Source organism: Mugil cephalus, chromosome 3 (genome assembly GCF_022458985.1).
Source record: "Mugil cephalus isolate CIBA_MC_2020 chromosome 3, CIBA_Mcephalus_1.1, whole genome shotgun sequence".
Taxonomy (NCBI): domain Eukaryota; kingdom Metazoa; phylum Chordata; class Actinopteri; order Mugiliformes; family Mugilidae; genus Mugil; species Mugil cephalus.
The window spans coordinates 22,433,777-22,449,831 of NC_061772.1; the positions used below are offsets into that span (position 1 = coordinate 22,433,777).

General features: G+C 41.6%; 1 protein-coding gene across 6 annotated transcripts; it reads right to left on the reverse strand.

Moving 5' to 3' along the window:
- Window positions 1-702: 702 nt before the first annotated feature.
- Window positions 703-8,728, reverse strand: LOC125004940 (SKI family transcriptional corepressor 1 homolog-B-like). 6 transcript variants are annotated; one of them, XM_047579790.1, is made up of 10 exons: window positions 8,419-8,728; window positions 5,632-7,405; window positions 4,959-5,049; window positions 4,815-4,886; window positions 4,630-4,692; window positions 3,726-3,800; window positions 3,498-3,572; window positions 2,804-2,869; window positions 1,753-1,849; window positions 703-1,200 (listed from the first exon to the last, which is right to left on the reverse strand). In XM_047579790.1, coding segments are annotated over exons 2-10 (2,304 nt in total). In that variant the 5' UTR covers window positions 7,396-7,405; window positions 8,419-8,728; the 3' UTR covers window positions 703-1,199. The 6 variants fall into 6 exon arrangements, with proteins under 6 accessions (XP_047435746.1, XP_047435750.1, XP_047435747.1 ...); XM_047579794.1 differs by lacking the exon at window positions 2,804-2,869 and having other exon boundaries at window positions 1,753-1,846; XM_047579791.1 differs by having other exon boundaries at window positions 703-1,846.
- Between the last annotated feature and the right edge of the window lie 7,327 nt (window positions 8,729-16,055).

A 16,055-nucleotide genomic window follows, 5' to 3' on the forward strand; every position in this document is an offset into this window, starting at 1 on the left:
ACAATGAGCACAAAGACACCAGAGACAACAGAAAGGACACTCAACAGCCTCAAAGACACGTAATAATACTACAAAACTACCACAATAACACAGACCAAGAAACGAAACAGTAACACACACACACACACACTCTGCTGTGTGTTGTTTGCAGCCTCTTTGCGTCCATTGTCACATAATCCAGCCGCGCCAGTCATCAGATATCAGCCTTCACCGGGTTTTGTTGTAATTTACAGAGGACTAAATAAACTCAGCCGATCATTTCCAATCACTGTACTCGGGCTCCGTTCAGCTCCGCGGGCCTCGTTAGCATTCAGAGGGAACAGGGCTTTGCCTCGGAGGGCAATTACGTCGGCAGAAAATTAACATTCATTGTGTGTCAGTGACATTATGTGAGTATCTGTCTCAGTATGAAGCATCCAGGGACCGAGAGCCGTGTAATCAATATCTATTAGTCGTCCCATCAGAAGAATTAGATTTCACTATTAGATCAGCCTGCTCCCCTGACTCCACGTCAAACATTATAAGTTGACTGGACATGTCATGCGCTGATGTAGCCGCCTAATGAAAGAGATCATGTTGAACTCAAATACAATAAGAGGAAACATGATCCGCTCTCGCCGGGAGTCGTTCTGCGCGGAGGCCAGCAGGTGTCAGGCTCAGCCCAGCGAAAGAAACAATTAAATAAAACTCTGGAGCAGGAAGTGGCTTTCATGTTTTTATTAATATTGACATGGGTACATACATGAATGGGAAAATTATGAGTAAACCGTGTCAGGGACATTTCGGTGTGTGTATTTGTGTTTAATTCAGCAACTGAGAAGAGGTGAACATGGTGTGAATGGCAGTTATACACATAGTTCATTCATTGTCTTTTTCATATAAAAAGACCGTTAGATGACAGAAAAAAGTTTTGGTTTTGTCTGCTGTGACTCACAGATGTGTTTAATGACAAAATTAAAACAAAGAAACAAACAAAAAACAAAACAAAAAGAGAACCAGAGAAAACAATGAGATCAGATTTGTGTCAAAGTCTGAACTGTACAAACCTGAAGAGCTGTTGAAGTAAGTGCTCGTAACAACGTGCTCTGTTTAAAACATCCTCGTGGGTTTTTTCTTCTTCTTTCTTTTTTTTTTGTGATAACAGAATTTGGATTCGGAGTGTTGCCCATTTAAAGTGCTTCATGACGTGTCACAAATGATCTAAACGACAAATCAAATGAGGAAATAAATAACAAACATCATGTAAAAACTCAACGTATTCAAACAAGCAACAAAATCTAAATAGTGAGAAACTTAATATCACAATTATACAAGCCATTGCACATTGTCACATGATATATATATATATATATATGTATATAGAGTTGGTTTTTCTTTTCAGAGTAGCTAAAGAGCAGAGAGCTTTGATTCAATGGGACTCCTTGGTTTGAGCAGCTTCAGATCCTGTGATTCACAACGTAATGATCTTCTTTAACACAAGAGTTCTTTAATTTTTATTTATTCATTTTTTTTCAGAGGAGGAGGAGACGTCAGTGCCAAAACCTTCAAGTCTCCAAGTTGAGTCAAGTGCTAAAATCAGTAGTGTATCTGTACAGCAGGTTGGAAGTCCGGGGGGGTACAAACATGTGAGACATCTCGAGGCGGATCTGTGTGTGTGTGTGTGTGTTTTTTTTCTTTTTTAAATGTTAATTTTTCATTTATTTCTTTTTTTGGCTGTGCTGTGGGGTCAGGTGTGCGAGGCGGGCCGCGTACTAGGGAGGCAGCAGCGGGGGTTTGAAGGTGCAGGCTCCGGTGCACTGACGAGGGGTGAGCATCTTGCAGGAGAAATGGTGAAGGGCGTCGTGAGCTTCTGGGGAGGAACGAGCCCAACAGTGAGAACATGCAAACAAATCCACAAAGCATTCACAAAAACCCTGCTGGAACTGATCGAGTTATTTCCCCCTAATGTGAGGGTCCACGTGCACATTGTTCCTTCTGTCCAAATCATGGATCTTTTCTTAACGTGGTTTCACTGTAAACAGTCCACCTATGTGAAGAGGATTGAGTTACGTTGAAATGGAGCATTTTTCAATTTTTTTGCAAAAATTCGAAATTAATTTGCATTTTCATTCATTAGAGGAAACGGTTGGTGGAGCTAATTCTCCAGCCGGTGCTGCTGCTGCTGCAGAAGAAGAAGAAGAAGAGGAGGAGGATGCCACGAGATGATGTAATTGGAAAACAATGCACACAATATTTCTTTTTTTGTTGTTGTTGTTGTTTTGATCTTTAGCTTCCACATGCTTCACAAACTGTGTATTCACAGAGTCTGCTTTGACTCATCTTGGTGACACTGATAGTATTCTGCAATATTTTGTTTTTAGTTATTTTTCGTTGATTTTCTTTATTTCCACTCCAATTTGCGGAAAACATGAGCATGGAAAAGCAGTGATCGGTGACAAAGTGTTAAAATTAAATTGTTCTTTGAAAGATAGCCGTTTGAACACTTCTGATTAGCTTTGATTGCAATGTACAAAGCATCAAATTTGTGGATTTTTTTGTGTGTTTTTTATCGCTTACACTGAAAACGCCTTAAGAAAGAATCTCTTTGCAGTTAGTGTGAACAGGAGGAACAAATAAAGGGTTTATCCCCAAAAAAAGTGTGACTCTGCCTTCTGATCACTGTGAATATGACTCACTGATCACAGTAGACGTTTAATTAAAAAAATAAATGAATAAATAAAAAAGTAGCACTTGCATATTCATGTATTTCGTAGGCAAAAGAAGTACATGTATTCGTGTTTCTTCTTGGACCAGATAAAATTACCTTTTAGCTTCTGCTGTATTGCATAACGAGCCTTTCTCTCTTGGTCCAACTCGCTGCACAAAGTGTCTATCGAAAAAAATGAAATCAATAAAAAAAAAATAATATAAATGGTCATAAAGGATTAGAAAAGAAAGGAAAACGTGAGCTGCTGCATATAGCATCCGAGGCGGAGGAGTGTAATGGACGCCGTTTGCCCCTATGGTATTTAGAGTGACCCCTCTGTGTACTTGAACCCTGTATTTAAACTACTGTAACATTAAACCAATCCTTTAGCGGGTGGCATTAGTTGCTGTCTACTGCATGTAACTGATACAGCACTATATAATGGTCTGTCTCTTCAATTTTCCAGAGCATGATTTAGGAGAAAATAACCTTTGCAAACAAAACAGTGTGGTTTCGGTTTCACCTTTTGATATCTAATAATTTTCCTCAACTGCAGGAGGAAAAAAAATGTGGAGTTTACAGGAAAAGGCCTGCACACAGATCGCCAATATTTCAATATGCAAGTGTCACTTTTCATCCCTCTTTTAGTTTGGAGGCTAGTTGGTTGAGATGGATTGATCTGGCCTATGTTATATAAACTTTTTTTTTTTGTGGCTCAGTGTTTTCCCTCATAAACTTAAAGAGCATTGATCTACATCTTCTTTACAGTCAGAGTGTACGGAGGCGCAGAGAGAGACAGGGAGAGACCAACCTCGAACAATCTGCAGCTGCTGGACCATTTCCTCTCTGTAGGACAGCTCACGCTTCATTTGATCCTGAAAATTATCTGAAGAGTACCAAAGGCCACATCAGATGGAAACGCTCTGACATTGCGGGGATAAAATTAAAGACACGTGTCTGGACTCAAAGGACAAATTAACTCCCGTCTCGTCCTGGATTAAACAAGTCATTTGTCTGCGACTCTTTGTCTTTGTCCCACCTTTTAAATGCTGAAACTCCCTCTCCAGCTTCTTCCTCAGCTCCACTTGCTCCACAAGCTGCTTCTGCAATTCCTCTGCAAATAACCATTAATATGAGCACAAATGAGCGAGTTTTCTCCTCAAGAAATCACATAAAAAAAGAAGAAAAAAAACACCTTTCATCCTTCAAACTCTACCCTCATCACGGCCGTTTGAATCCACTTACTATGATATATTCTGAATTTCTGCACATTAACATTTATGTAACCCAGTAAACCGACTTCAGGTGCGTTTACATCTTTGATAACAACCAGTTCACTGCTTTTCCTTTCGCTCGCTGCCACAGTAATTGCCATGCGTTGCCTGGAGCTGGAGACGATAATAATGGAGTCCCAGGGTTTTTCCAAGCGTTGTAAAATAATTAGCTGGCGTGCCTCGGGGTTATGGCTCTGTTCGTTAAAATATTAATAGCCTCTAAACGATTTCCTCTTACAATAATAAGTCAAAACTCCCACGTCTCGTGATTAAGTGGTTAACAACTATGGAAACACTTTAGGCCTAGAAAATGTAAATTCACATTTAGATTTTATTTTTGGCACGCCATCTTTAGCGGGCCGTGGGCATTTAGCTCCATTTTTAAATGAGGTGGAATTTAACATTTAATATTCATTTAATAAATATATATATGTTAATAAAAAACCCAGCATAAAATGTGTTGAATGAATGAATGAATGAATGAATAATTCAACCTAATTGGTAGGATTTAAAATCGCAAATAACAGTCTTAATTAAATGTGGTGGCCAAGCGCGGTCGGTATATGCGCCGAGATTAAAATCAAAACACAAAGAATTACTCTTAATTCACAACGCCTGCTTCACCCTTTCTCCATTTTATTTCATTTTGAGTTTTAGAAAGCCTCTTACCTTTCGCCATGTTCTCCAGATCTCTTTCGTGCACACTTATGTCGATGCGTAAAGCTCCATCGGCTGCGAAATAAAATGACAAAACACAATATTTAACCAACAATTAAGTCATTAAAATTACCGTAATAGCATTCTGGGGGAAATACGGTAAAGAAGATAAAATAATATAATAGATCATTAAAAACCTTGTTTGTCCTTGTGCTCCTGGTAAGACGACGCGGTGCGTTGGTTGTGTATTTCAGACGCGTGATGGAAACCTAAACACAAACATGTTCAGTATAAAGAGGCGCTACTTTGCATTAATAACACATGATCGGTCCAATAATTACCGTTGGGTCTGCGGGGGCTGCTCGATTGTTTGGACCCGAACGGCGAAGGCTCGTTCAGAATCACGTGGCCGTCCTTTTCACGAGTGTACACCTGTAAAATGAGGCAGACCCTCGTGTTTAATGACGGACATCAATTGTATGTCGTCCGCTGCGGTTCTTCGCCTAATTGAGGCCCTTTTCTTTATTTCTTCGAGAACCAGGAGCCCCGCAATTTGTGGTGGAGATGGTGAACTGATCCCTAGACGAGACCGGAGTTCTGCATTGTTGTGGTAAAATGTATAATTAGGCGAACAAACAGATTTTTTTTAAATTGGAATGAATACAAAAAAAAAAAAAAAGCAGAGTAAATTGTAGTTTCATTAGCTTGATTGAAAATTGGAAAAACATGCGATTCATGTTTTAAAGTGAGTTGGCTCCACACTGATCATTTTTGGGGGAAATTGCTTCTTAAGTGATTTTAGTGGGCCTTGCTGCCTTGCTCATTGCCACTTTACGCAAGCAGTTCACTCTATTATTCACTCTAATTATTTCTAATATTTATGTCATATAACAGTTTTTTTAAAACATCTGGATTACATTTTTATCTCCTCTATAATCCCATATTTCTACTGCTGTAACAATTCAACTCCCTCCTCCGTGGGTATCACTTTAGCATCATTTGATCTAATCTTACTTCTCGAAGAGGAGAGCCATTACGCATGTGCCTGTCCTCGTCTGATGACCCGCTTTGAACGGAGTCCTCCGGTGATGCTGTCGGTGCCCCCGGGCTGCAGGCGTCAGGCTGCTCCGGGTTATCCTCAGCACCCGAGGAGACGCGGTCGTGCACGGGGGAGTCGCGGTGGTCCCCTCCCGGCGAGATCCGGATGGGTTCATCTTCGTCTTGCCCCCGGTTGGACTCCACATCCACGTCCGGGTCGTCGTCGTCGTCGTCCACCACGCTCTCCCTGTCCGGTGATATCGACCTGTAACTCGAGCTCTCGCTGATAAAATCCGGGGACAGGTAGCCAGGGCGCACGCTGTAGCTGTCCCGGTTGCCGTAGAGTTTGGCGATGGTCTCTGCGTCTTTGACAACGGGTCTGAAGGCCGAAATGTAGCTCACTTTCCTTTGGGAGGTCTCGTCCCCGGACTTGTCCTCGTCGTTCCTGTTGGAGGAGGACTGGGAGCTGGGGCAGCGCTCTCCACCGTCCTGCTGATGGTGAGGGTGGTGGTTTGTGTCTTTGGGTGCGTTTGCGCCTCTGTCGCTTTGGTCCGATAAGTCTGGTTCGCCCTGCCGGACGCCTGGCAGCTCTAGAGGAGGCTTGGGTGGAGACCCCGGGTAGGGCGGCATAGGCAGGCCTCCAGCTGTAGGCCAAAACATAGGGAAAGCCGGATAGAGAGTGTCCTTTGCACCAGGCCAGAAGACACCAGAGACGTTGGTTTTGTTCGCGTCAGGGACCCCGTCGCTCTTTTTCTGACACAGGCCGTAACTGGGGAAGCCATAGGGGTGGTGAGGGAACAGAGGTGGGGGGATTTTCTGAAGCATGCCAAAGCTCTTGCTAGGCACTGGGATGACTGGATAGCTCCGCGCACCACTCGCCAAACTTAGGTTATTATTCCCCTGCTCATCGTCGCACCGTAAAGTTTTGTGAGGGATCTCAGGGGAGCGGGTCTGAGCCTGACTGGACGAGGTCTGTGATTTCATCGACGAGGACATTCCCGACCCAGTCATGGGCAGAGTCCTCTTTCTGCTCCCGCCGTTGAACATGGCCTTTACATCCTCCCACGCGTGGTTAATATCATCAGCTGGTTTTTTCTCTGTCAGTTTCAGGTGGCGTCTCCACGAATTGAAGTTCGCCGCATCCGGCTGCAGATATTTGGACTCTGGGGTGCGATGGGAGTGGAAAATGAATTTATTTGGAGAGAAATACATGTTGCAAAAGGTGCACTTGATGCACTTCGCTCTGGAGCTGTTGTATCTGGCGGGAATGAAGCTGCCTCTGCAGCCCCAGGCGCATTCGTGAGACACATCAAATGCGAAATTTTCTGGTAGCTTTGGGGGGCTGTGAGCTCCCAGGAAGGACTTACAGAGCCTCTCGGCCTCCCGTTTGGTGATCATGCCGCAGCGCCTGGAGGAGATGGGCATGGCCCCAGCGCGCCGCAGGAGCTCCAGCTGGACGGGCGTGCACTGCACACAGGTGATGCCCAAGGCGACCCGGCGGTTGTGTATCTCGTTGTAGCTGTAGTTTTTCAGCAGGGTGTTAGAAATCTGCGCCAGGCACAGTCTCTCCCTACCGTCTATGACCAGAGATACGATGGGCACCCCGTACAGAGAGGTCTCACTCACTTGGTTTGGTTTGAGTGAGCTGGGGCCGGAAAAGCTTTGTGCGTCCCGCTTTAAACTCGGGGAAGAGTTGGCTTCTCGTCCCGCGTCTCGAGGCTGTCCGGGCATCGACTCCATCCCTGGAAGCCTGGAAATCAAGGAGGAAACTTGAGTTAAGCAGAGGCCCGAATGAAAAAGAACACACACACACAAATGTTTGTACTGAAATAACCTCATATTATTTAGTTTGTAAATAAAAAAAAAAAAAAAGAAGAAGATGCAGACAAAAACATAAAAACACTGATATTTAAATGTTAAATAAACACGATATGTGGGACATATAAATTGTATTTACAATATGCCATACATTTAATACCAATAATACTGTTATGTAATTATTAATAACATTTTATTAAAATTAAATGAGAATTGGTGGGTAATTGATAAAATACCTAATTATATCATTTATTAATTATTATTACTATTATTAACATTATCCGGGGGCTTTTGAAAAATAAAAAGTGAAATTATTCAGACGTGTGGCTTATTATTTCTGGGTATCTCCGCGTATTTGGCCTCCTCTCTGAGGTTATGCGGGTTCCATCCGCGGAGGTGGATCTGCTGCTCCTCTTATCTTCACAATCGGCTCACTACTTACGGGCCAACTACTTAAGAGCCCCCTAAGATCCTTATACGCGGATCAGGACAGAAGGAAAATTCAGCCTGAGCTGCGCCAATGCGCTTAGCCGAGAGGAAAAGAACAGCTATAAGCTGCTTTCCTGGTAATTACACGGATCCAAGCGTGCGTCCTGGCATTGTTAATAAAAGACTAGCCCTATATATAATTAAAGCTTCTGCGCAGGTTATCCTCTGCCAACTTGCTCGAAATTAGGTTGAAGCAGGCCTTTTTTCACGTCCACCTGCGCATACTTACTTTTTTTTTTTTTGTGCCTCCCGTCACTGTCATTGAAAGAGGCCGCTGAAATACGTGCAAACAGCCCGCAGCTAGTTTGATTAAACATCCAAATGAACGATACCGACTGATCAGAGCGACTAATAAACCAATAGTCGATATCTTAATTAAAAGAATATTTAAAAATAACTAAATTCTCACAGTTTTTAAGGTGAATTGTTGATTTAAAAAAAAAAAAAAAAACATACCTTTGTCTCTTGAAAAAACAGCACACTCCAGCGGGGTTCAGGATGGGGAAATAATAAACAATATGAATAAAAATAGATTAAAAAAAAAAATCAGGCGAGTCCAGAGAGGGAAGCTGGTTATATAAAAAAAACCCAAACCGAAAGAAGCAGGTGGTGTAAAAGTAGAAAACGGAGTTATTTCAGTTTATTTCAGTGCAGGCAGCAGCGCACAGGACCTCCATCCTGTTGGAGCCCGGGGAGGTGAATGCCGAGTAGACAGGAAGCACATGGCACCTCTCTCTCCCTCTCGCCCTCCCTCTCTCCCCCACCCCTCACCCCTCTCATGCTGATGTGTAATAGCTCTCTCTCCCTCCCTCTTTCTTCCTCTGTCTCACTACACACCAGCTTCCAGTCTTGATATCTCACAGGTTTGCAGCTCAGACACAAACATGTACAGAAAGTAAATAAATGACACACAATGAGGTTCCTGCTGAACCCCAAAACGGGAAACACGTTGACTTATAATTACTACTTATAATTATGTGCAATTATGGCTTGAAACATCTGCAAAAAGATGCTGGAGTAAAATTCAAATGTCTCTAACTGTGACCACCCCTGAACCAGTCAAAGACCCTCTAGTGGACCCCGGACCACATATTGGGGATCATGGCTAGTCTGGCTGATTGGTCACCGCGTGCTTTAAGGGTCAGCTCAGGGGTAACCACGCACATCTTGGTTGTTACTCTTATAATTTCCACCACAGCTGCATGGAGCGAAGCGGCGAACGCGGTGGCACTTCGGAGTGGAGCAGGAATGACAAAAGGCCCGGGCTCATTTATCAAGTTACTCGACCATCTGTCGACGCAAATCAATCCGAGGCCTCGGTGGTGAAAGAGGAGCAAGAAAGAAAGGAAGGAGCGAAGGACTGGGGGGATAAAAATGTGAAAGACGTTTGGAAAAAATATGGTTTGTGATCAGATTCTTTGGCATCAAAATATAGAGTGAATCTGGGATGATGATGATGAGTATGATGAAGCCTCAGGCCACACTGAGGGAGATCAGCCACACCTTTAAACAGGAACCCCATGTTCTCTCACTAAGTTTACCTGCACCACTGACCACTTTAAAGTTAAACATGATAACAGATATCGAGCCAGTTTATTTATCAGTCAAGATTGTTCATAAAATCAAATAAACTCCTTCTTATGACTGGGGCGTGTCTACAACTACACAGATAAATAAGCACATCTAGTACCAGAAAGAATAATTCCCCATTAAATACATATGTGATCCACAATTACTAAACCTACACATGATAATGCCCATTCTCACGTTTATTTCACTTTATGAACAGTTTAGAGAGTAAAAATAGAAATATATATTCAGAGACATGAGTGGATACAGACGTTAGGACCGTATTTTATATTTAGAGCATCCATGACTGTCATTTATGTTGTCACATCTAAAGTAAAGGTGCCCTGTCGGAGTTCAAATGATATTTTTAGTCTAGACGAAATACGAAACACCACCGTAGTGGTGCAGCTACGCTCTGACTTCTCGAATCTGCTTCACTGAGTCAGTAAAATAATTAACAATTCTGATAAAGGTCTATGACAGAAACTCCATCAAGCCTGAAAGTTTGCTGCATAATGTGTTTCTTAAAGACAACACACGCTGGAGGAGGGGGGGCAGTCTTTGTTTGTCTTTCCGTGGGAAAAGGACAAACAGGGACAATAAACACTCCTCTGCCCCGAGTGTGAACTAATCCTCCGCTGAAAATAGTCTCTTTAGTGTTCAGTGGCCATATTTAAACATCGACCATTCGGCCGCTTGCCAGTTCATTAGGTACACTAGTGAATGCAGTCTAATATAACAGCACCGAGCCGTTGATTCAACTGTGTTTTCATTGGAGGCTGTGGCTCGTAGCACTGTTGAATTGTCCTGTGTTGTGCTGACATGTGTCTATTATTTTGACCCCATTTTAGTCAGTGGACTAGGCTGACAGCAACAAAATGATCTTACATCATCAGCAACTGTCATTAAAGGGGACTTTAGTCCAGGACTGCTATATTGGAAAGCATTCTTAAGCAGTGTACCTAATAAACTGGCAGGTAAATGTTTATTAATAGGATGTTTTTAAAGATCTTTAAGATCACCAGAAAGTTTTGAGAAGTGAACTGAACATCTTTTTAGTCCTTTCATGGACTAGGAGATGACCAGTATAAAAAGAATTGGTTAATTATTGAGTGTATTTGTTGTGGGCGGAGCTTCAAGGGACCCAAGGAATAACAAGACCCCAGAAAGTCTCAGTCCGGCTCTGGTTTCACAGTGAAACCAGTAAATATTACATCAACTAACAAACATCCGTCACAGACAAAGCTCAAAAAGAACCAAAACAAACGCTCAAGTAGGTTTTTTTGGACAGTTTGTAACAGGAGGATGACTACCACCCTCTCTCCGTGTATAAAGTGTGCGTGAAGAGTGAGAGGTGAGTGTGTGTGAAGTATCATCAGGACCGTGTGCAGCCCGAGCTCGCCAGTTTTACCTCCCTGCAATATTGATGCCGAACCCGATCCTGAGCGCATCCTCTCCTCTTTCAGCATCAAGAGGCTTCCCCCTGCAGCCCCCGCCAATAATTACAATTTTATACTGTAATTATTCCTCTCCTTTTAATTATTTAGACCGCCGACTTCAATGCAGCCATTGTCGCTGCTTATTCCGGGGCGAAACGTGAGCTGACGTGGCCGCGGCAGCAGCGAGGAGTTTTTAATTAGACATTTCAGCGGTAATTTTAGGCGAGCTCTTTATTATTACTGTTGGATACAAATTACCCGGCCTCATTGATATGCGCTCGATTGTTTAAACAAACCTTTCACCTGAAATATTAATGCGCTTCGGGTTTAAGTCATTACAGGAGCCCCGGACGGTTCACCAGGTGAACTCAGACCTGATGGATTATTTAACGCGAGAGATGAGACTTTTTAAATAACGTTTGATTTCCACTTATTTTGCGTTTTTGTGCAAGACTGGAAACTTCAACACAAGTTGGGAAACCGTGTCCTGTATAGTTAACTTTGGGAAATATTCTAACCTTTAAAATAATAATAATAATAATAAAATTAAATAAAAAAATCTTTATCAGTTTCCACTTGTAAGCTTTTAAGTGAACGTGTGGAGACAAGATGCTTTACTTTAGCTCAGAAATTAGGCTATTCTTTCATTATGCATATTTTATTTAAGTTATTTTTTTAATTTAAGTTCAAAAACAGAATAATAGATCTTCTCTATGGATAATTTGCTGTCTCATAAACATAAAAATCAGCACATATGTGACTGTAATCTGCAATAAAAGGAGAATTTGTGACAGATGCTTCTTCTTTATACTTTCATCTCATTGCCACATGACAGCTGCAAACCTCCAATTTAATGTCATATCACCTACTGCATATAGCTAACATTATAACATCCGCTGCAAATGAGACTTTTAGCTGCAAAAATAACCTTCCTCACTGCAAAACCAGGGGAAGTGTGCGTCTTTTTCCCGTATCCTATCATTGATTCGCCTTTGCTGCTCATATTTTCCCGTTTCGCCTTATTGGCACAGCACTTGAATTTTGTCATATGATGTAAAAAAGATAAATCAGGCCCGGCTCAATCAGGACAGGTTTAATAACAGCAGCAATTGAGGCCAAATGTTTTATAATTAACAGTTGTATCAGCACCCTATAAAACCATGACCCCTATAAATCCCATTTTAGAGACCAATCAATCCTCCTCTTGGACTAAAGGGCCTATTGATCCCTCGCTGCTGTGCTCACTTAAACGCTTTCTCTGTATCCATTTTATTTATTATTTTTTTTGTTTGTTTCCAGTGAAAAGAGCATTTCGATTGCACTTTTTTATTGGAGGAAAGATTCCGCCGAGAGGAACGCCATGGCTCGAAAATTAAACGGTGACATTTTAATTACAGGACATTGATAAAGGGATCTGGGTAATGGCTGTGTACAGGGCGGCCGTTCATTGTCCCGCCTGGTGCGCTAATCAAGTCGGACTGCTGTGGAAAAGAAGAAGAAGAAAAAAAAAAAAAAAGGTCATCGGCCGATACAAAGAGGAGACGCGAGCTCGGTGGGAATTTGGGAATATGAAGGTCCCGGATTGGCAGAAATGAAGACGCATCTCCAAACAAAGCGCGGTCAATATCCCGGAGAGAGAGGCCCGTAGATGAGATCACGCAGCATCCAAATATTCATTCCAGACATATTATCACTATAGGTCACACGAATCACAGCCATAGATCACCCGATGCTATAATTTACATGTCACAGAAAGCGTCTGTGACAGGCTGAGCTGCTTCGACGCTGCTGGACTGACTGATCCAGCCCGGGCTCCCTGCAGGCTGCAGTTCAGTTAAATCAACACATGTGACACATGTTAATAGTCAAGTTATCATGTCAGAATAATAAGTTAATAAAACACCGGGACTAGACTCTATTTGAAAATTGCAAACACATTAATACCTGTTGTGATTCCTCTGAACTCGGAGCGCATTTTCAAGTCTTTCAACACAATCACATCGATTTCATTTAGTTTGTTGAAATAAGCAACAGCAAATGTGATTTTTTTTTAGCACCAAATTGTAATCTTGACCGCTCAAACTCAAATAATCATGATTAAGAGTCATGATTAACTTTCAATTGTTAGTAGTCTACCCAGGGCAGGGCTGGATCAACCTGGTTAGCGTCCCAGGGGCAAAAAGCCAATGTGCCCCCCACCCCCACCCCGATTTAAAAAAACATGTTCAGAGTTTGCAAAAGTTCGCTTGTTTGAAAAAAATTTTATGATCATCTTGACTGAAAATTCAGTCCTTAAGTCCTTAAAGCCTGCTCTGACTTAACAGCAGAAATAAATATTTTTACAGCCCAGTACAACAACTTGCTTTTGGCTCTTTAGCTATTTTCCCCATTCATAACAACTGAACAGGGGGTTTGATTTTTACATAACTCAGCATAAAGAACAGTAACTATCTTCTACGTTGGTGACACTTGCCTGCTTCAGCACACTTACATCTCATCTCTTTGGCCATTTCCAAATAATTGGAGAGTTTAACCAACCAATCTCAGTTTTGAGGGTTCATCTAGAACAAGCTTAGATCAGCCAGGAGAGAAAAACAAAAACCTTTAACCCACAACTGAATTGAAGTTTGCCCACTAGGTCTGTGGTTATCATTTGAAATGATCACATTTGAAGATTAAAAACTTCACAAATTCTTTGATTCTTTAGATCCTTTATCAGGGGGTAGATCTCTCCCTGATGCCTTGTGAGACAATGCTGGCTTTTTCTTTTACTACTCTTTTTCTTGTATTGTGATTTTCCACAATGAGCAGTAACCGGTATCAGACTCACCCTATGTCCGAAATCGCTCACTCACTCCCTAACCCCTACTCCCTACGAGGGCATAGAATTTGATCACTAAGGTTTTGGACACCACTACAAAATGGCGATTTCGGACATAGCCACAGTGTGCAAGACTTCATCAGTGGTTATTTAAGGAGCATTTAACATTTCATTAGATGAATGGTTCACAGAATCTTAGGAACTCTGGCGACTTTTTATCAATCAACTCAGTGAGGTTCACATCTCAGGTTTTAGAAGTCCCTACTATTGGACGAATGTTGATTAAATTTGGCAAAAACATTCCTCACCTGCTCATGATGCTCAAGCTATACTTCACTTTACTTTAAGTTCTGTTTAACTGCTATTGCTACGTCAAAATAAAAGTACGCTAAACATTTTACTCACTGAAAAACCATAACAAAGACACAGCAAGCACCGACGTTTGTATTTTGTTCTGACTTGGATCGGCAATACTTTTAATAATGTTAAGAATATTTAATGGTTTTTCCTTGGGAAAGCAATTAGACTTTGCTGCTTCTTTGTAAAGTATTTCAATGGTGTGCAGACATCTGAGACGGTCCCTTTAGAATGAACTACCATAAAGTGTCTTTCACTGCCGGCATGTAGCGGATACTTCAGGACAACTTTCTCATTGATTGGCCAGCAGGTGTCCAAGGCTGTTTTTTTTTTCAATAGCAAATGATTCCCCGTATCTCCGCAGACGCTTTGCTGTGCTCAATAGAGTCGTGTCGGCACTAATCATCCTTTAATGAATTTTCTCCAACATGAAACACTTCACTGGGACATTGGTAGAATGAGGTGCATACAATATAGAGGAAAGTCTCCTTCCTACTGGAGATTCTCTTCACAAAGAAAGAGAAACTGAATTACAAGGACGAACGACATGCCGCCTCATAGCGACTATTTGTTGTGTTACTTCCCTTGGTGTCCCTCAGAAGAATGACTGATGCTTACATTAGAGCATAATAGGGGTCACATAGCATGTAAATTATCTGTCACTGCCAGAGAATCGAAGAAGGTAACCTCAATCACAAGATCTCTTTGCTGTAAACAGATTTTATACAATGGTCAAAAAAGCAAGAATATCTGAATAATCGTATAATATCAAAGTATAAACGACTTTGAAATCAAACCGTCCTTCTGCTTTCTGGGACTCCTTTCAAGTAGTTGATAATGCATACAATACCACACAATACTGACTGACAGCATGCTGCTTAGGAGTGTATCAGGACCCTGAAAAGCCTTTATGGTTCTGCTATGTTAAACTGTTACACACAGCTACATAATGATTAAATCAGACTGCCTGTCAATAGATGTGCAGCTACATTCAGACAAAAACTTGCATAAATAGAATCGCACAAGGTCTCTAAAAGAAGAACAAAGTGCGATTTAAAGTAAGTAACACAATACACCTGTGAAGGCTGCGAAGGCTGCATCTGTATGGAAGCCCGGGAAGGACACGGAGGAATATGACATGTTTATTTAATTTTATGGCAGCAGCAATATTTTGCTCTTGACATTTTTATCTTGACTTTTATCTCAACTTTTTTTTATTTATTTTTTTTATTTGAAGATCGTCGCTGCTTGATGATCGCGATGAAAGACGCGTTTAATTGTTGGGGGGAAAAAAACAACAGTTATTAAATAGAATCTTGTAAATTAATCACTGGTTGTCTTTCACATTAAAAAGATGAGCTGAAGAGCTGGTAAAAGGTGAAGATGTCTAACCTGAAATCCAGAAATTATCACAGCTTTTATTTTTCGCATGAATATATGGACTGATAGCTCTTTTAAGACCCCGGAAAGCAGATTTAATTAATCGTTATTTGCGTAGTGAATGCCAAACTGAAAGGTTTTGCCTGTTGTTGTCTTCAGGCTGCTCTTTATGGAAGAAATAACTTCTACTCAATGGTGGAAACACTCTGAAACTAGATAAAACTGGATTAATTACTTATCTTCAAGAAATGATTGTACATGTCCCTGTGCTGGATGCATGCACTGACTTCCCAAGACAGAGAAGGTGTAGATCTAAATGATCTGAGAATGATTCTGGTTTATTACTGTGGCGCCTGAGGATTATTTTTCACATTGTCCACCTCAATTGTAGAAATTTCAGAAAGTAAACAATGTATTTAAAAATGTATGTTGGTGCGACCACTGTAAAGTAGCCTAGGACTCCTTGCCTGTTAACCTGATCACATTGATCGCATTACGTTTTTTGTCTCTGTGTCTTGTTTTCCATT